The sequence below is a fragment of the Hyperolius riggenbachi genome, chromosome 9 (assembly GCF_040937935.1).
Source record: "Hyperolius riggenbachi isolate aHypRig1 chromosome 9, aHypRig1.pri, whole genome shotgun sequence".
Lineage (NCBI taxonomy): Eukaryota > Metazoa > Chordata > Amphibia > Anura > Hyperoliidae > Hyperolius > Hyperolius riggenbachi.
Genome location: NC_090654.1, coordinates 261,122,032 through 261,143,438, shown reverse-complemented (window position 1 = coordinate 261,143,438; position 21,407 = coordinate 261,122,032). Strand labels below are relative to the sequence as shown.

Below are 21,407 nucleotides of genomic sequence, written 5' to 3'. Positions count from 1 at the left end.
CTGGAGTGCAGAGGCAGGAATGTCCCCCTAGGTGTGAAGGCGTGGGGGGTGAGGGGAGGCAGTGGGGGGAGGGTGGGAGTGAATCAGGAAGCAGTGCTTTAGACAACTGAGGAATGTTACCTGTCTATGTTTGCCCTTGCATGGAGCAGCCCTCCCCCACTCACTGCAAGCCAGGAGCCAACAGACGGCTTTGTACAAAAATAAGCAAAAACAGCAAGATTTCCCTCTGCATAACGGCAGGCACGATTACTGCAGATCCCGTCCAATGACGCCGCTTCCGATATGTGCAGTCATCTTATCTGGGCAAGAGAGCATCGCAATATGTTTAAAAGCCTGTGAATAATTTATTAGCTGTAAGGTCTGAGCTATAACAAAGGCATCATGTCTGGCTATGCATGCACAAGCATGCGGGAATACAGCTGATAAGGACCACGGCCTGCAGCTATTTTCTTTCAGGCTAGTTGCACACATAGCAGAAACGCATTTTGCAAAAATGCGTTTTTGCCGCTAATGGAAGTCTATGGGCTGCACGAAAAACAAGCGCATATGCGTTTTCAAACCTGCGCTTTTAAAAACGCTGGACTTGTTGCATAATACTTATAAACACATCAAAAACGCACATAATTAAAGTCAATGGAAACGCAATAGTATGCGTATTTCTATGCGTTTTTTGAAAAAAAAAAAAAAAAAGTTTTATCATGTATTTCTGCTTCTTGTTTTCTTCCTAGTAATTTGCATAAACCGCAAAGTGAAACCGTAGCTACACGTTTTGTGTATGCAAACCGCAAACTTATTAAAGCACATGCAAATCGCAAAAAAAAAATAAGAAAAGAAAAAGGCTAACGCACCAAAAACTCAGTAAACAATACACAACATTAACATAAAACTTGACATAAAACGCATCCTTTCACGCTATGTTATGTGTGCTCCCAGCCCCAGTTCATGCTAATGGTTTCTTGCATTGAAAACGCCGCATAAGACAGGGGCGTAACTAAAGGGGACGAGCCCCTCCAATCGCAGGGGGGCCAGCAACTACTCAAATTCCCTTCCTCTGATCCAAGAAGCAATACGTCAGATCAGGTGTTTTTGTGGCTACACTGGTTATGGGTGTGAAGATCCCGATAGCCACACTTGCTTTTTGACCCTTGTGAGATGGGCCCCAAGGCTGTGAAGGGTACGAAGGGAAGGCAAGGGAAGGGGTGTGAGCATTGGGTGGGGGGCCAAAAGTTTTTGATAGGGGACCCCATGAATTGTAGTTACGCCACTGCGCCTCAGATGCTCGTGTGAAACCTCCATCTCCGTACCAGTAAGAAAGATATATTAGATATTAGGGCATGAAATTCACTGCAGTGTAGGGCTGGGGCTCAGTAAGGCTGGTTTCACACCAGGACGTTGCGTTTTAGGGGACGTTATGGTCGCATAACGTGTCCCTAACGCAACGCTTGGTGCTCTCTGCTTTGGACGTCAGAGTGAGACGCGTTGTGCAGCTCACTCTGACGTCCGTGATGCGCACTCTTGGACGCATGCGGCATCACGTGGTCCCGCCGGCCAATCGCCGCACAGAGCGGCCGCTCCAGGAAGTAAACACTGCACGTCACTGAGTGCAGTGAATATTAATTAGCCATGTGCCCGGCCGCTCCTCCCCAACGTTACTGAGCATGTGCAAACAGTCTAACCGCTTACAAAGTACTGCATGCAGTACGCTATATTATGGCGCAGCGTTACACTGTAACGCAACGTGGGCACTGAACAGCCCATTGATTTTTCATTGCTGTGCGGTGGGGTGCGTTACAGGCTGCTCTAACGTGCGCCTGTAACGTCCCACTGTGAAACCAGCCTCAAAGAAGCTTACAGCCTCACTGTACAGACACACAAAGGGCTGGGACCCACTACAGGCGGAAGTGCCACAATTTCCTGGAGTGATTGCGGTTTGGCTCTGCCGCCACCAATGTGGCCACTCACAAAATTCTGCAACAAGTGTTTTGTGATCGCAAAGCTGCTAGTGAGGCCACCCCCATAGGGATCTCACTGGCAAAGTGCTTTGCTGATCAGCAATCGCTGCCAAAGTGCCCTTAGTGGGTCCCAGCAGCCAGGGCTGTGGAGTCAGAACAATTTTGGGCACCTGGAGTCAGAGTCGGTGGTTTCATAAACTGAAGAGTTGAGTCGGATAATTTTTGTAACCCACTCCACAGTTCTGCAAGGGCCGTGGAGTCGAGGCGTTGGAGCAATGTGAGGTTCCTGGAGTCGGAGGCTTCATAAACTGAGGAGTCGGATAATTTTTGTACCGACTTCACAGCCTTGCCCAGCCCATACGCTGTTACAGACATAATTAAACATCTGAAAATAGACTAAAGTATAGAGTAAATGCATACAAGCGCTGCAAGTATTTTTACCCCAATACCCCTTCCTAAAACCTTACCCACCTCTCTAACATTGAGTCTTTTATACTGACTAAACTTAAAATACCTCTGAAATGAAGGAGGGGGGGGGGGGGGGGAGGTAGAGAATGGGGACTGTACTGGATCCCTCTAATAATTTTCTAGAAGTTTCCCAAGTAGGTTCAGAAATTTGCAGGCACAAGGACATAGAGAACAAAATGGCTCATCCACGAGCAATTTCTTTAACTGCGCATGTGCAGTTCAAAACTTGCACATGCGCATTTCAGAATCGCTCTGCTCCACTGAAAAAATCCTGGTGACAGGGGAGGACTTGGAAGGAACACCAGGATGACCAGCAGCATTTGGACACATTTAGGAGGAGGTAACCCAAACTATTCCGTTTCATAGACCAGTCCCAATTCACCAATTACAACTGTCAGCTGGCACTAAGCTGTACAATAACTGAGTGCCAACATCCGAATCAAGCACCCGGCACTGCTGAGCCGCAAAACATACACTGATCATTACGCAAGCCTGTAGAGAGACAAGCAACAACCAACCACTGCGCCAGGTACTTTGCCTGTTATTGAAGAAACACTTTCATAAATGATATGCAGTAAATGTATGAAACTATGCTAATGCATCTATTCAGTACAAAAGGTTTCTAAACCTGGCCTTTAAATGATACTCAAGGTGGCATGATTAGGTAGATGTGTATGTACAGTGCCAAGCACACAAATAACTGTGCTGTGTTCCTTTTATTATTTCTCTGCCTGAAAGAGTTAAAGGGGAAGAGTTAAAGGGGAACTGAAGAGAGAGATATATGGAGGCTGCCATGTTTATTTCCTTTTAATCAATACCAGTTGCCTGGCAGCCCTGCTGGTCTATTTCTCTGCAGTAGTATACAAGCTAGTCTTGTCAGATCTGACTTTAAAGTCTGAAACACCTGATCTGCTGCATGCTTGTTCAGGGGCTATGGCTAATAGTATTAGAGGCAGAGGATCAGCAGGGCTGCCAGGCAACTGGTATTGCTTAAAGAGACACTAAAGCAAGAATAAATCTCGCTTCAGTGCTTATATTCAGCAGGGGCATGTGTGCCCCTGCTAAAACGCCGCTATCCCGCGGCTGAACGGGGGTCCCTTCACCCCCAACCCCCCCCCCCCCCCACCTGCAAAATCAACGACCAACTTGGTCGTAGATTTTGCTGCTCTTCAGGCAGGGCTAACGGCAGCAGCTCCGCCTCACAGCGCGTCTATCAGCGGCGCATCGCCACCTATACCCCGCCCCTCTCAGCAAAGGAAGACTAAGAGGGGCGGGGGAAAGGCGGAGATACGCGATGACAGACGCGCGTGAGGCAGGGCTGCGGCCATTAGCCCTGCCTGAATGCGGAAGTGATCCCCCGCTGCACGGAGGGGATTTAGGAGGTAAGGGAGATTTATTCTCGCTTCAGTGTCTCTTTAAAAGGAAATAAACATAGCAACCTCCATATACCCCTCTCTTCAGTTCCCCTTTAAAATTCAGGTATGCAAGTGACAGTTTGTCTCGGTCGGACTATAGCGTAATCCTCACTGATAAGAAAATACATCCAATAAAAGAGTTTCCTAGCAGAAAATGGATTCTGAGAACAGGAAAGAGATAAAGTGTGTCAATAGTGCATAGATTTTAGCTCTGGCATACTTCAAATGAATGTGTCATTGAGCAGAGACAATGAAACAGTAAAAACGTAAAAAGTAAATGTAAAATTAAAACTGTGGGATATCTAAAAACGTCATTTTCAAAGCGGACCTGAACTCAGAACTTCCTCTCTGCTCTAAAAGATAAGCAACAGCATAATAACCTTTAACAAAAACATTTTTGTTACAGCTGTTACAAATCCTGCAATAAATCTGCAGTGTGTCTACTTCCTGCTTTCATGGAAGCAGGCATAGGGTTGACATCCTGCCTTTACAAATTAGCTGCTCTGCTGTGGAGAAGATTCCTGAGCGGCAGGGCTGTGGAGTCGGTACAAAAATCTTCTGACTCCAACTCCGACTCCGGGTACCCAAAATGGCTCTGACTCCTTAGTCTAATACTTAAAGGGGAATTTCAGCCTAAACAAACATACTGTCATCAAGTTACATTAGTTATGTTAATTAGAATAGATAGGTAATATAATCTCTTACCCACCCTGTTTTAAAAGAACAGGCAAATGTTTGTGATTCATGGGGGCTGCCATCTTTGTCATGGGGGCAGCCATCTTTTTGGTTGAAAGGAGGTGACAAGGAGCAGGAGACACAGTTCCAACTGTCCTGTGTCCTGATAACCCCTCCCAGCTGCACACACTAGGCTTCAAATGTCAAATTCAAAATGTAAAAAAAAAAAAAAAATGGCACCAAAACAGAACGAGAACAACAAAATCAGAAATCCCATCATGCTTTGCACAGTATCAGGGGAAAAAAGCCCGGGCAGTTTTCTTCTGTGCAGCTAAAAATGAGGCTTATGTAAGAGAAACAAAGTTCTGATGCTGTGAAACTGTTAAAGAAACACCAAGCCTTTTCAGTGCTGCTGAGTCGATTTTTAGTCCGGAGGTTCACTTTAACAGGGATGTGGATTTTGTACAAAAATCAGCCGACTCCTCAGATTATGAAATCAACGACTCCGACTCCAACTCCGGGTGCCCAAAATTGCCCCGACTCCGACTCCACAGCCCTGCTGAGCGGACACAGCTGAGAGATCAAATTACAGTGGTGATCAGTCACAGATAAAGGGATTAGACAGGCTAAGCCAAGCATGGGCAAATTTGGCCCTCCAGCTGTTACGGAACTACAAATCCCACAAGGTATTTGCCTTGACTCATGACTGAGTCATGACTGTGGCTGTCAGACTCCTGCAATGCATTGTGGGACTTGTAGTTCCTCAACAACTGGAGGGCCAAGTTTGTCCATGCCTGGGCTAAACTCTCTAAATACATACAGGGTGCATGTATCTGTTTTCTTTCTGTTCAGGTCCACTTTAAAGGACCTCTGTCACGAAAATCTTAAACTTTAAAATACTATATATGTAAACATATACAGATAAGAAGCACGTTTCTTTCAGGGTAAAATGAACCTTAAATTACTTTTCTCCTATGTTGCTATCACTTACAGTTAGTATAAATCTGACAGAACCTACGGGTTTTGGACTAGCCCATCTCCTCATGCGGGATTCTCAGGGTTTTCTTTATTTTCAATAGCATATTTGTGAATGGCAGTTGCTCCATCCAACTACCCAAAAAATAAAAAAAGTGTGCAGCGAGCAGGGAGGCTGGCCAGCATCTTTGTATACATCTTTTTCAGGAAGTGTCTTTATACAGAATAAAGACCATGCTGAGAATCCCCCATTAAGAGATGGACTAGACCAAAACCTGTAGCTCTGACTGTCCGATTTCTAATACTTACTGGAAGTGACAGCAACAAAGGTGAAACGTAATCTATGGCTCATTTTACTCTGGAAGAAACATACTTTTTATTTGTATGTGTTTACATATATTATAAATATTAAGACTTTCCCGACAGTGGTCCTTTAAGATGAGGAGGATAGATGCAATTGTTTATCTACCTTGTATTTCCTTTAAATTGCCCTTATAATATTCTAAAAGGTTGACTGCTTCATAAAGATAGTTGTGGTATATAATCCTTTATACAATAAGCATTCACTAGGTCGCTCTGCAGATGCCTGTACTATGGGCAGACAACAATGTATAGGAAACACTACATACAGTCCTTACTTTCAACCTCCCAAGAAGAAAATGCCTGTAGGCAGGTTCTCTATATGAAGTTCTGAATGTGGGTGGTGCCTAAAAGAGAAAATGTATAAGAGTAGGGAAGGGCTGAGCCTTCTGCAGAACGAACAACAGGTCACCTCCACCTGGCAGGCCAAACCAGTCAGAAAGCTGTAGAGATAAGGCATGTCAGCTCGCTAGAAGACAGCAGACCAACCCCCTACCGCATGCAATGCAGCCCTGTACCTTGCACCCAAACACAGAATAAATCAGGTCAATTACTAGAGGAAAAGATGAAAGACTTGCAGTGTGCTGGGAGTTTACACTCACTATCAGGAGAGGGGAGTCATGTGGCGACAGTGATCCAAATATAGACACTGCTCTTCTGAATAAAATAAACCAATCTGGCAACACATCAAAGCTGTGACATTTCTTGAGGTACCGACCACAAAACGTGAATGGAACTGCCAATTGTATACTCCGCTAAACAAAAGAGACAGTTTCTCAAGGATTTATGTATATCTTGCCTCCCTGGATAGGTTAGAACAGATTTTTTTTATTATTATTTATATAGCGCTGACATCTTCCGTAGCGCTGTACAGAGTATATGGTCTTGTCACTTAACTGTTCCTCAGAGGAGCTCACAATCTAATCCCTACCACAGTCTTCTGTATGAAAAGTGTAGTGTATGTATCGTAGTCTAGGGCCAATTTACTTATCTGTAGGTTTTGGGGATGTGGGAGCAAACCAGAGTGCCTGGAGGAAACCCACGCAGACAAGGGGAGAACATACAAGCCCCATGCAGATAGTGCCCTGGTTGGTATTCGAACCGGAAACCCAGTGCTGCAAGGTGAAAGCACAAACCACTACGCCACCGTGCACGTTTTAAAACTTTTTCTGGTCATTCAAAAATGCCATTTACGCCAGCAAAACAAAAAACACTATATATACACGGTATGTGAAAAAGTATAAAACAAGTGCCCGTTTTATACTTTGTAAAAGTAATTGATTTATGAACTGAAGGTTTTTTCTCCCCTCCCTTGTTGCCAGCCATGCCAACGCACTGCATCCCGCACCAGTCCCGGGCACTGGAGGGCCGGGTCCCTGGTTCGAATCCCAGGCAGGGCAATATCTGCGCAAAGTTTGTATGTTCTCTCCCGAGTGGGTTTCCTCTGGGCACTCAAGTTGCCTCCCACATCCCGAAAACATACAGATAAGTTTATTGGCTTCCCCTAAATTGGCCCCAGAGTACAATACATACACTACACGATACATACATAGACATAGGACTATGGTAGGGATTAGATTGTGAGCCCCTCTGAGGGACAAAAAATATATATATATTATATATAAAATACTATATAATAATTTATACTGGAGTTTTGGATAGTGTGGGATTGGGTTAGCATCGCCTCAGAATTTTTACTCAGAACACTAGGAATCCAGCGCAGGAGATTTGGCCGCAGCCAGCGCCACCATATGCCGTAATAGGAATTACGCTATAGCAGCGCACAGTGAGTAACTTCAGCACGAAGTTACTCTTAGTGCGCCGCTATAGCTGGATTCCTATTACGGTGTATGGTGGCGCCGGCTGCGCCCAAATCTCCTGCGCTGGATTCCTAGTGTTCAGAGTAAAAATTCTGAAGCAATTCTAACCCAATCCCCAAGCCGGAGCTGAAGTTACTCTTAAAACACTATAAGTCGGCCTCCATCAAATAGCTACAAGCCGATTTACACCATTCCCCAACATCCATGTGGACCTGGAGGGGGAATAGTAATTAAACGCTGCGGGACTTGTGCAGGTGCTGTATACTGCCCCCAAGCCTCCCGGGGGCGATTTCACTATGACGCTAGTAGCCCCATCTATGAGAACTTCAATCATTTATACACAGGTAAAAACGTAAAACTTCTAGAAGTGTTAGACACAGCAACAATTAAAAAGGTATGGAGGTTAGGCTTATTTTCCATTTATTGCCCATTTGTCGGGCAGTTCAGCTTCCTGGCCACAAGAGCAAGTTGCAATTATATGGAAAGGAAGACCGAGAGCCCAATATAGTGTAATATGTTCTTTAAAAAGGTGGGATGTGTTATGAACTGTAAGTAATATACTCACAAACCAGGGTTGCCTCCAAAAGCAACCACTGTTCAGGCAGGTGGGGAGAACAAGCCTGTCCCCACTCAGGGTTAAAACGTCGCTCTCCGTGGATAGAAGGAAACAGTAGGGTAAAACACCCTTCCACCAAGGGTGGACTTCAGGATACGTTGAGGTGTACAGAGGCGCCGGTAGGATAAAAAGAACTAAAAGGTTTAAAATTGTTGTGGTTGAGGTGGTGGACCGACCAACCATAAACGGACAAGAGCTGTCAAATTTCAAAACATATAACAATTTATTCAATTACTCCCGGTACAAGAGTCGCAACGCGTTTCGCAGGCTAGAACCCGCTTCTTCAGGCAATAGGGACAGGAGCAATACACTGGAAGAATGACAGAGATACGTAGCAATCATCAGAATACTAATTGTGGTACAATTGCATATGTACAATATGTTCTATATACACATGATTATTATAGATATCAACAAGCATACATTTTCTGGTGTCAACATGCATCTAATTTCAGTGTAGGGTATAGTGCTATGCTGTGATCTAGTCTCCAGAAGTGCCACATTAGAAACAAATAGTTAGTCATGGATCAGTCGTATGGCTACATGTATGGCTATTTCTTTTAGCTGTGAAATAAATATGAGCCCAGTGGAACAATCTATGTGTGGGCTGTATTGCACAAGTGAGGTAGATTATTGGTGATCAAGCTAAATTGCTAACAGTATATCAACCATTGTGTCAATGTGTGAAGAATCTGTACACCTCAACGTAAGTTGCAATTATAGGAAGACCACCTGTCCACTGCCTGTGCTGACAGGAAGTGGAGAGAGAGAGAGAGAGAGAGAGAGAGCGAGAGAGAGCGAGAGAGAGCGAGAGAGAGCGAGAGAGAGCGAGAGAGAGCGAGAGAGAGCGAGAGAGAGCGAGAGAGAGCGAGAGAGAGCGAGAGAGAGCGAGAGCGAGAGAGCGAGAGCGAGAGCGAGAGCGAGAGAGAGAGAGAGAGAGAGAAAGAGAGAGAGATATATACGTTGGCATAAGGCCTGCAGCTGACACAAAATCTGTAAAACGCCAGCAAACTGTGTAGCCAGTATCGTTGAGGACGACTGCTGGTGCTGGCTGAGTCTTGCAGTGTTGTTGAGGGGACGACAGCCTTGTGTTAACTTGAACAAGGTTGCTCCCCCTCTCGATTTCGGTTGAACCCCCCACCAGGAAGTGTCTCTGCAGGCTTGCCGTGAGGCTGGCTCCTGACATATTGGAAAAACAGGCCTTATTGCATTCTATATGTACAGTCCCTGCAGATCTGTTGTAAAACCACTGAGAATGTAGTACACATCCAACGCGAGGACATTTTCTATTGGCCACAAACCCAATTCAGATAGTGTCTGAAGAAAAAAAAAAAGTTTAATTCAGTAAGATTTCCTGCATCATCTTAGGGCTGGTTCAGACGGACGTCTGCGTGGCGTTGCGGGAGCTGCGCGGTCAGGCTTTCAGTAGCCTTCGCGTCGCGTTCCGATGCAGTTGCGTTTTTCTTCCCCTAGGGGGGCATTAGCCGTCGCGGTTGACCGCCTCCTGGAAGCTACATGTCGCTTCCAGGGGCAGCTCGAACGCCAACGAAAATCGGGACCCGAACGCCGCGTTCGTGTAAACGCGCGCAAAAGCTCGGTGTAAACGCTCCCATTTACTTGAATGGGAGCATTTACCGCAACGTACTGAACGCTTGCGGCAAAGCGACCAATTTCGGGGTGGAAATTGGTCGCATTGTCGATTGTGCATGCTGCAAGATGTCGCACCGAAGTTGGTTGGTCGGGTGTGCGGAGGTAGATTTTGGAATGAGCGATGAAACCCTCTCCGTTGCTGCTGCAATGTATAAATTATTATTTAGTATTTATATAGCGCCGACATCGCAGCGCTGTACAGATAATTCTTGTCACTCACAAGAATTATAATTCTTGTCACTCACAAGGGGGGGGGGGGGGGGGGAATGAGTTTAAGTTACCCAGGGCTTCTAATGGTCCCCCGCAGGCATCCTGTGCCCCTGCAGCCACTCACCGATGCTCCGGCCCCGCCTCCGGTTCACTTCTGGAATTTCAGACTTTAAAGTCTGAAAACCACTGCGCCTGCGTTGCCGCGTCGTCGCTTCCCCTGATGTCACCAGGAGCACATGGCGCAGGCTCAGACCATAACTGGGCCCGTGCAGTACGCTCCTGGTGCCATCAGCGTGAGTGAGGACATGGCAACGCTGGCGCAGTGGTTTTCAGACTTTAAAGTCTGAAATTCCAGAGGTGAACCAGAGGCGGGGCCGGAGCATTGGGGAGTGGCTGCACGGGCACAGGATGTCTGTGGGGGACCATTAGAAGCCCCGGGTAACTTCAACTCATTTTCCCCTGGCGCCCCTACAGTGTCCCTTTAAGTTTTACTTTAAATACGCGAGCTAGAGTCGGATGTATGAAAAAAATAATAATGAGTTGGTGTCAAAGAACTTATGCGCCAACAGCCCTGGCGAGAAGGGGTAAGAATCTCTTCAGGTATGATGCTGTCTTGAATCCTCTCCTGGGAAAACTTCAATCACTTCCTGTTCCGACAGGAAGTAGGTAGATCTTTCCTAGCAGTGAAAAAAAGCAGCAACATTTTTCTAGCGTGTGTACGCCTATTCTGAGACCCTCCATATAAAATAATAACAGTCCAAAGGGGGTATGAGCAACAGATCTCTCTACGATCAGAGAGAGATCTGTTACTTGGTCAAACTGCCCATACATCTTCTGAGCAAGCTAGATGGTTCTCGGCCGACGCAAACTTGAGTCCCGAGCCTTGCGGGCGACATGAATTGTCCATGTAGAGACCTTTATTCAGATGACTGCTTTGTTTCCAAGTACGGGCGTAACCTTGGTACTTTCTCTCTCCTGCATGTCTATAGCCTTTTGTACACCTGCACTCCCCCACCATCTGCATAAGATTAGTAGCCCAACAGCCTGCAGACCCCAATTGCTGGTTGCCAGGCTCATGTGCCTCTCTGCAGAAGTCACTAATTGGATTATCTCACTGGGAGTGCCCTTGATTACCTGTCCCAGCCTTGAGGCTCTACTCCCTCTGTTTGGACATTCCAGTGGGGTGAGGGGAGGAAGAGCCAGTTCAGGCTCATCCCTCAGCTGAAGGTAAATCTAGAGAACTGAGAGAGGGGGAGAGGCATTACCTGACCTGCTCCCTCAGCAGCTCCACAAGTCATAGGTTGGTGTCAGAAAACACAGCATTGGACCTATTTGTTGTACTTACTACAGAGCATGTATTTAATAATGAGCTACTGTGCATCATCCTGGCCATGCTAAGGACTGTGTAAGGTTTGGTTCACACATGAACAGATTATTGGCATACAGTTATAGAATGAACACGCTGTACCACTCGGGAGGTCTGTGGCAATGGCTGCTCTTCTATCATACAAGCTTTCCAAACAAATCCTACAGGTTGGGTTTGTGCATTGCTGAGGCAACAAAATAACCCGGACACGTGTGAACGGATTCAAAGCAAAGACACAGAACATTTACATCGCACTTTCCTTCTAGCAGGCTCAAAGCACCATAGCTACGGCCACTAGGGTGCGCTCAGTAGGAAGAAGCAATTTTGGCCCAAAATGTCAGTCAGGCATGCTCTTGGTGACACTGATTTTCGTGCAAAAACTGTTATATTAATCGAATCAAATGGTTGATCGCCTGACGAATGGCCACCTTAAAGGACATCCAAGTGAAAATAAACTGATGAGAAAGACAATTGTATCGATCCCCCTCCTCCAAATGATTTTTTTTTTTTTTTTTTTTTTTTAGATATCCCACAGTTTTTATTTTATATTTAAATCTAGTTTATAAGTTTTCACCGTTTCATTGTCTCTGCTCAATTGACGTATGCCAGAGCTCAAATCTATAAATTATTGATCCTTTTCATCTCTTTTCCTCTCTCAGAAGCCATTTACTGACAGAAAAGTGTCTTATGGATGTAATTACTTATTAGTGAGGGTTAAGGTCCGTACACATGCCGGACTGCAGGCAACCGACGGGTCTGTCGTCGCCTCCCGCTGGGTGGGCGTTCCAGCGACAGTCCGGCGTGTGTACAGTCTGTCTGCAGACTGATACGGCTGTTTCTGAGCGATCCGCCCGGCGGATCGCTCAGAAACAGCCGTATCAGTCCGCCGACAGACTGTACACACGCCGGACTGTCTGCTGAAAACCCGCCCAGCGGGAGGCGACGACAGACCCGTCGTTTCCTGCAGTCCGGCGTGTGTACGGACCTATATGCTATAGTCTGACCCAGCCAGAAACTGTCACTTGCATACCTGATGTTTAACTCTTTCAGGCAGAGAAAGAAAAAAGGAACACAGCATAGTTATTTTGTGTGCTAGGCACTGTACATACACATGTTTATCACATATCCCATAGTCACCTCAGTTGTCCTTTAACACTTCATCCTATGGAGTGGTGATAAACCTGTTACGTAGCATGCAAATTCTGCACACACAGAAACTGAAAATTTGTAGAGATGGAAATTTGGATGACCTAAGCCAATTCTGGAACTGCCAATCAAGTAACTGATAGCTTGTCAGTCACATTTTTGCTTGAATCTGCTTAGCCTATCCATATTTCAGTTTCCTGTGTAATTGGATTAGGAGACCATTATTTTTTTGCTCCAAACAAACCTTCCCCTGACATCTATGGGAGCGTTAGAAGGAACTACTGGTTACCTCCACTTCTGGAAGATGAAGAACCTCCCATACATGGAAACTACCCTCATTCAGGAAACGGAAGCAGCGGCTAGCCAATCAAAGCTGCTAAACGATACTGTAATTAATATTGACATTAAGTATTTATACCTATATAGCACTGAAATCTTCCGCAGTGTTTACAGTAATGTCAGTAACTGCCCCCCTGTGGTAATCAACTGCCAGCTAACAATGTGACTAGCGGCTGTGATTTGCTATCCGCCTCTTCAATTTCCTTTTTGACAGATTTCCTCAAAATGAACAATTCTACAGTCATTTCTGGTCGTTTTTCATTATTGCATGTTAACTTCATTAAGGACCACTTCCACAAAAAAATTGCAAAATTTAAAATACATGAAAACAATATCTCCAAGAGTGAAATGTGCTATAAATAACAGTTCTCCTATGTTGCTGTCACTTACAATAGGTAGTAGAAATCTGACAGAAGTGACAGGTTTTGTAGTAGCCCATCTCTTCATGTCGGATTCTCAGGGTTTTATTTTCTAATGCACTTAGGGAGTGGCAGGTGCTCAGTTTAACTGCCAGAATAGTAGGTGGGTGGCCTGTAACTTTGTAAAGATCCTTCCCAGGGAGTGCTTATGTAAATAAATTAAATACAGAGAATCCCACGTGAGTTGGATTAGTCAAAAACTGGTCAGTTCCATCAGAATTCTACTAACTATTGTAAATAATAGCAGCATAGGAGAAAAGTCCTTTACAGCTCATTTTACTCTGAAAGAAACACACTTCTAATTTGCATAGGTTTACATTTTATTTAAACTTTTACAATTATTGGAGATAGTGGTCCTTTAAATCATTAAAACAATGACATTTTATTGGTTACTTCAAAAGCCATTGACCTGTTGTGATTGGATTTGCTCTGTACACAGACCGTGGTACAGAAGCTAAAAATATGTGTGCATGCCCTCAACCCAGACAGTAGGCAGAAAATATTTTCAGGCTACTCTTTAAAGAATTTGTTTCTCATCATTCAAGTCATCGCAGGGGGACAGTAAAGGGTTAAAATGCACAAGATGAGGGGGAAGGTGTTAAAGTCATTCTTGGAAAAAAAAAAAAAGTGGATTCCAGCTCTATATGAAAACAAGCAATCCTGCAAGAGTGGCAGCCCAGGGAACAAACTCACATCTGTTCTAACACTTTTCTCTGCAATCCTAGGGGCTCTCAGAGCACTCCAACCCCCACTGGCTGCTCTACCTAAACAGCAGACACTGCCACCCTCTCCCCTTGCCAGCAGATGTGACATATTCCTCAACGCCAGTTCCTTGTGGATTACCCGAAGGGTAGACGAGCAACGTACAGAGAGGACAGTCATGCAGCCATAACTGATAACGGCTTTAAATTAAAAAAATAAAGAAAATTCTAAAGTGATCTGGATGACTGCGAAGCTGAAATGGGCAATGCAAATGAGCAAGGCGATCACGGCCTCCTGGCACACAGGCAGTCGGTGTCATCTAGTGTTTCAATGAAACATGAGATGAATGCGTTTAGAATCAAATTTCACAACACAGCAGCCTGATGTACCATGCTTTCGGCTGCATTCAATTTTAGTAAATCATTGACACTGTCAAATTACAATCGGTTGCACCACGCCTGGTATTCAGAAAAGCCAAATACTGTACAGTTCAGAGAGCAAGGCAGGGACTGACCATCCATGAGCTATTCAGCATGCTGGCAGTCGCATGAGCACAAACGCCTGGCCTGGTCAAGCGTTTCCGTCTATACCGGGGGAATATGGCGTTTCACCACCAACACTGGCTCATCAATACGTGAAAGGGATTAGACAAGGATTACCAGTGTGTCCTATCGCCTGATGAGACTCACCTAGCATGAACTAAGGGTACACAAGACATCAAAACACTGAGCTGGTCGTGCTGTGTTTACCACAGACATGAGACTGATCTGCTATCAGCCCAATGCCAGGATTCCTCAATTACTAGAACGTTAAGGGGGCTCATATAGATTTGGCCACCGAAACCGTTCTGAGCAATCAAGGAATGGCCTGACGTCATTACTGGCATCCCCCCTTGGCTAAGTTTGACATAACTCAGGAGCATAGCAACTAAATGGGTTGGATTTTTACAGCCAATTGCTTTATACCTGTCAGCAGCAAGAAAACGTGTCGTCATACTCGCCTCAATAGGTTGGGCCAACCTTAGCACACATGATTGTCAGAGATTGCAGAGAGGCCTATCACCCAACATGATCACTAATGATTATTTGGGGAGTCAAATCCATCCTCCTCATAGACCACGTCAGACGATACCACTGACTAGTTACTAATACAGCTACAACATGACAACAAGTCAATCAGCTTTCAAAAAAATAATCAATCGAAAGTGTGATCATTATGATTGGAATATCGTGTCGTACTATATCAAATACAAGTGGTTCAACTGCTTCAATTTCTTTACTTTTAAATCTGAGATCAAGTGCGCAAAGCGATTAGACGCTATAAGAATTACACAATCAAACACAATATTGAACTGGTATGACATATCTGATCATAAAATAACCCTCAGTAGGTGGAAAAATCACTAACAACTATCTGTTGACATTCCGCTACACACTCACAGACCTACAAAGTACAATTCCACCCCGACTGAGCAATCATCAGTAGACATTCCGCTACACAATGACAATTGTCCAAATTACAATTTCAACAATATCGCCCAACAATCAGTAGACGTTATGCTACACATAGACCTCCAAATAATTTCCAGACAACCGACCAATCATCAGTAGACATTCTGCTACACACTCAGACAGACCTACAAATTACAACTTCCACACTACTGACCAATCATCAGTAGACATTCCACTATACACTCACATATTACAATTTCCACCCTGGTCAATCAGCTTATAGTTACACTCTCCAGTCCTCCTTGATGACTGGTTGGCAAGGCTTTCTCTCCCAGATGCCTAATCACCTATGCAGGCAGTACAGAGAGAGAGAGAGAGAGAAGCATGATCACCTATGCAGGCAGCACAGAGAGAGAGAGAGAAGCATGATCACCTATGCAGGCAGCACAGAGAGAGAGAGAAAGCAGCAGAGAGAGAAGCCTGATCACCTATGCAAGCAGCAGAGAGAGAAGCCTGATCACCTATGCAGGCAGCACAGAGAGGAGAGAGGCCTGATCACCTATGCAGGCAGCACAGAGAGGAGAGAGGCCTGATCACCTATGCAGGCAGCACAGAGAGGAGAGAGGCCTGATCACCTATGCAGGCAGCACAGAGAGAGAGAGAAGCATGATCCCCTACGCAGGCAGCAGAGAGAGAGAAGCATGATCCCCTACGCAGGCAGCAGAGAGAGAGAAGCATGATCCCCTACGCAGGCAGCAGAGAGAGAGAAGCATGATCCCCTACGCAGGCAGCAGAGAGAGAGAAGCATGATCCCCTACGCAGGCAGCAGAGAGAAGGAAGCATGATCCCCTACGCAGGCAGCAGAGAGAAGGAAGCATGATCCCCTACGCAGGCAGCAGAGAGAAGCATGATCCCCTACGCAGGCAGCAGAGAGAAGCATGATCCCCTACGCAGGCAGCAGAGAGAAGAGAAGCATGATCCCCTACGCAGGCAGCAGAGAGAGGGAAGCATGATCCCCTACGCAGGCAGCAGAGAGAAGAGAAGCATGATCCCCTATGCAGGCAGCAGAGAGAAGAGAAGCATGATCCCCTACGCAGGCAGCAGAGAGAAGCATGATCCCCTACGCAGGCAGCAGAGAGAAGAGAAGCATGATCCCCTACGCAGGCAGCAGAGAGAGAGAAGCATGATCCCCTACGCAGGCAGCAGAGAGAGAGAAACATGATCCCCTACGCAGGCAGCAGAGAGAGAGAAGCATGATCCCCTACGCAGGCAGCAGAGAGAGAGAAGCATGATCCCCTACACAGGCAGCAGAGAGAGAGAAGCATGATCCCCTACGCAGGCAGCAGAGAGAGAGAAGCATGATCCCCTACGCAGGCAGCAGAGAGAGAAGCATGATCCCCTACGCAGGCAGCAGAGAGAGAAGCATGATCCCCTACGCAGGCAGCAGAGAGAGAGAGAGAAGCATGATCCCCTACGCAGGCAGCAGAAAGAGAGAAGCATGATCCCCCTACGCAGGCAGCAGAAAGAGAGAAGCATGATCCCCTACGCAGGCAGCAGAGAGAGAGAAGCATGATCCCCTACGCAGGCAGCAGAGAGAGAGAGAAGCATGATCCCCTACGCAGGCAGCAGAGAGAGAGAGAAGCATGATCCCCTACGCAGGCAGCAGAGAGAGAGAAGCATGATCCCCTACGCAGGCAGCAGAGAGAGAGAGAGAAGCATGATCCCCTACGCAGGCAGCAGAGAGAGAAAGAAGCATGATCCCCTACGCAGGCAGCAGAGAGAGAAAGAAGCATGATCCCCTACGCAGGCAGCAGAGAGAGAAAGAAGCATGATCCCCTACGCAGGCAGCAGAGAGAGAGAAGCATGATCCCCTACGCAGGCAGCAGAGAGAGAGAAGCATGATCCCCTACGCAGGCAGCAGAGAGAGAGAAGCATGATCCCCTACGCAGGTAGCAGAGAGAGAGAAGCATGATCCCCTACGCAGGCAGCAGAGAGAGAGAGAAGCATGATCCCCTACGCAGGCAGCACAGAGAGAAGCCTGATCACCTATGCAGACAGCACAGAGGGAAGCCTGATCATCTATGCAGGCAGCACAGAGGGAAGCCTGATCATCTATGCAGGCAGCACAGAGAGAAGCCTGATCACCTACGCAGGCAGCACAGAGGGAAGCCTGATCACCTATGCAGGCAGCACAGAGGGAAGCCTGATCACCTATGCAGGCAGCATAGAGGGAAGCCTGATCATCTATGCAGGCAGCACAGAGAGAAGCCTGATCACCTATGCAGGCAGCAGAGAGAGAGAGAAGCATGATCACCTATGCAGGCAGCAGAGAGAGAGAATCTCCCAGAGGAAAGTTTGCAGAGAAGTGCAGGAAAGTTTTGTTAGCAGCGGGGAAGCGCCATATTGCAGCAGCAGCACAATAGGGGAAGGTAGAGAAGCGGACGGTGCTCACCTCTTGGACTGCGCCTCGGACGGGTTGCGGTCCCGCTGCCGCCGGTTCTTGAACCAGTTGCTGACCTGGGTGAGGGACAGGCCGGTGATCTTGGCCAGGTTGCGCTTGGCGGCCGGGGACGGGTAGCGGTTGTGCTTGTAGAGCTCCTTGAGCGCGTTGCGAGATTTCTCCTTGAAGCAGTAGACGGTCTCCTCCCCGTCCCAGATGGTCCTGGGCAGCGGGAACTTCCTCCGCAGCCGGTACTTGTCCACCGCCCCCAGGGGTCTCCCGCGGGCCTTCTCCGCCTCGCTGTAGCGCGCCTTGTACCAGAGCTCCTGCAGCGCGGCGTGGCTGGTCGCCTCGAAGCTGTGGCTCTCCAGCACGGAGAAGAGCTCCTGGTAGCGGCCCTGGTGGAAGGCCACCCGCGCCCGGGCTTTCAGGATACTCTCGTTGCCACGTAGCAGCTCGCTCTGGGGCAGCGACCACAGGAAGCGGGCCAGCCTGTCCAGGTCCCCCCCTTGCTGCAGCGCCTCGCACACACACGCGACATGCTCCGGGGCGAACGCCAGAGTGTACGGGGCTGCCAGCTCGCTCTTCACCCCTTCCTCCGTCCCGGGCTGCTCCATGGAGAACGCCGCCACCTCCAGCGCATCCTCCTGCTTGATCTCCACCGCGCTCGCCGTCCCGCTGGAAGGGGAAGACATCTTTACCCCCCTTCTGCTTAAAAAAAAAAAGTCCCCCCTCTCCCGGGTGATCAGGTTTCCATCGGCAGCGCAGCGATCATTAGGTAGCTGCTGCTGCTGCTTTTTTTTTTTTCTTCTTTTTCCTCCTCCGCTCCCCCCTGGATCGCAATGTGACTGCTATCCACTCCTGCAAACTCTGCGAGGAACGTCCCGGCCCGGAGCTGCGAGCACCATTGGGGGACAGGGGGGTGGGCGGGGCCTTTGGAATGTAAGACCGGCCGTTGTCTTAGGAACCGTCACTCAGCTAGAGCTCCCCCACCTCCCCCCCTCTGCACAGACACCTCTACCTGGCCGGAGCTCTCTGGGCTCTGCAGGCCTGACACGGGGCTCACTGGCTGGAAACTTTACAGCTTCCTGTTTTCTGATAGAAAGAGTGATGAGAAGTCTGGGGATTGGGATACAAAGGCAAGTGGCCGGCTGTTCCCTGACTTCTGCATGCAAAACAAAAGTTGTCTGAAGTGAGGCTGAAGGTATATAGAGCAATGATTACTAAAGGAGAACTCTGGGATGTCATAAATAAAGAAAATCACCAGGGGCGTATATCTAGAAATCACTAGCTTCCCCCCCTCCCTCCCTGCGAAACTTTGGATTCGCCCCCATTTGTGCAGAGAATAGAAAGCTTTTTCTCTCCATGCCCAGACTCCTCAAGCATCGCTACAGTACACCGCACTTGGGGAGGGATAGAAAGGCTGGGGGTAGAACAGCGCTGTACACAAGACACTGCTGGACACTGAATAGGGACTGTCTAAAAATATTTGTCTGCAAAACTTTGTATGATTCCTTATCAGCAGTGGCTGAGCAGATGCAGTCATTAGAACAATTGTGCGGAGACCAGAAAGTTTTTTTTTTCCTCTACGTGTCCTTAGTTGTCAGCCTATCAGGACAGGGAAAAGAAACTTCTCCCCCCACGCAGGGCCCTCTGCAGCTGCATCCCTTGCAGGGTCTATTGTTACGCCCTGGAAAATCACCTAATTATGGTACTTATTACAATTTATTTTGGATATTTTAAAGCTCTAAGAAATCAAAAATTAAAAAAGTGAACCTGAACTAAGTAAAATTATTTAAAATGAACACATGATGTACTGGTAAATGAAGGAGAACTCTGGGATGTTATAAATAAAGAAAATCACCTAGTTATGGTACTTATTACAATTTATTTTGGATATTTTAAGGCTCAAATAAACCCAAAAAATAAAAAGCAAACCTGAACCAAGTAAAGTTATTTAAAGGGAAACTGTAGGGGGGTCGGGGGAAAATGAGCTGAACTTACCAGGGGCTTCTAATGTTCCCCCACAGACATCCTGTGACCGCGCAGCCACTCCCCGATTCTCTGGCCCCGCCTCCGGTTCACTTCTGGAATTTCAGACTTTAAAGTCTGAAAACCACTGCGCCTGCATTGCCGTGTTCTCGCTCCCGCTGATGGCACCAGGAGCGTACTGTGCAGGCCCAGTATGGTTTGCGACTGCGCAGTACGCTCCTGCTGACATCAGCAGGAGTGAGAACACGGCAATGCAGGCGCAGTGGTTTTCAGACTTTAAAGTCTGAAAATCCAGAAGTGAACCGGAGGCGGGGCCGGAGCATTGGGGAGTGGCTGCGCGGGCACAGGATGTCTGCGGGGGACCATTAGAAGCCCCGGGTAAGTTCAGCTCATTTTCCCCCGACCCCCCTACAGTATCCCTTTAAAATGAACACATGATGTACTGGTAACTGAATATTACACACGTACCTCGCTATCAGTTCCTCTCAAAAGCTCACCACTTTCTTCTAACAACGATCCCTTCCATTTTGTCAACTAAATATATCAGTTTCTGTCAATAATATATCTATAAGTGTGTAGCGGAATTTCTACTAATGAGATTGGTCAGTAGTGTGTGGTCTGTGAGTGTGTAGCGGAATGTCTACTGATGATTGGTCGGTTGTCTGGAAATTATTTGGAGGTCTATGTGTAGCATAGATATAGGTGTGAACAAGCCTTTAGTGAGCTTGAAAACAAGCCTGAACTGAAAATTAGAAGTCAAAATAACCATTCACAAATCATACTTACCTCCTGTGTAGTATACTCACAAATCTCTTTCTCCTCTCCTGCGTCCTGATTGCCCACTGTGATGAATGGAATTTTCCATTCTCCGTCCTCCATTTTAAAAGTGGACATTACCCCATAACAGCTTCCTGGTCAGCACACTGTTAAACTGAGGTACATTTGAAATCGGCACCGGGAGACTTAGGCGCAGGATACAGCCTGTATATGGCTGATCCTGCTTCTGCACAAGTCCGGCCGTGTTAATTACTATTCCCCCTTCAGGCCGCCATGGATAGTAGGGGCATGATATAATTTGGCTTCCAGCGATTCCTGGAGGCCGAATTATTGTGTTTTTTAAGCAACTTCGGCTCCGTCTTCTGACGGCACCGACGTTACTCACTGAGCGCCGCTCAGTTGTGATTCCTGTTATAGTCTATGGTGGCGCCGGTTGCACTCAAATCTAGCAGTGCTGAAAAGCACTGCCCTGGTTAAACTGTAATATCTCCCTCTTGACTTGAGCCATAGGTTAACATGGGCATTACCTTGCTCATCATTTGTCATATCAGTTGCTGTCAGTTGCAACTGAAAGATTTCAGTTCTGACAAAATCTTGTCAGAACTGTAAGGAATCGTTTTATGAAGAAAACGGT

At 47.0% G+C, this 21,407-nt stretch overlaps 1 protein-coding gene across 2 annotated transcripts in view; it reads right to left on the bottom strand.

The window, feature by feature from the left end:
- Positions 1–18,892, bottom strand: part of SIX4 (SIX homeobox 4) — a 64,121-nt gene extending 45,229 nt beyond the window's left edge. For both annotated transcript variants that reach the window (XM_068254425.1, XM_068254426.1), the window contains exon 1: positions 18,017–18,892. In XM_068254425.1, the coding sequence (XP_068110526.1) occupies positions 18,017–18,699 (683 nt within the window). In that variant the 5' untranslated portion in view covers positions 18,700–18,892. The remainder of the gene's footprint in view (positions 1–18,016) is intronic.
- Positions 18,893–21,407: the final 2,515 nt, after the last annotated feature.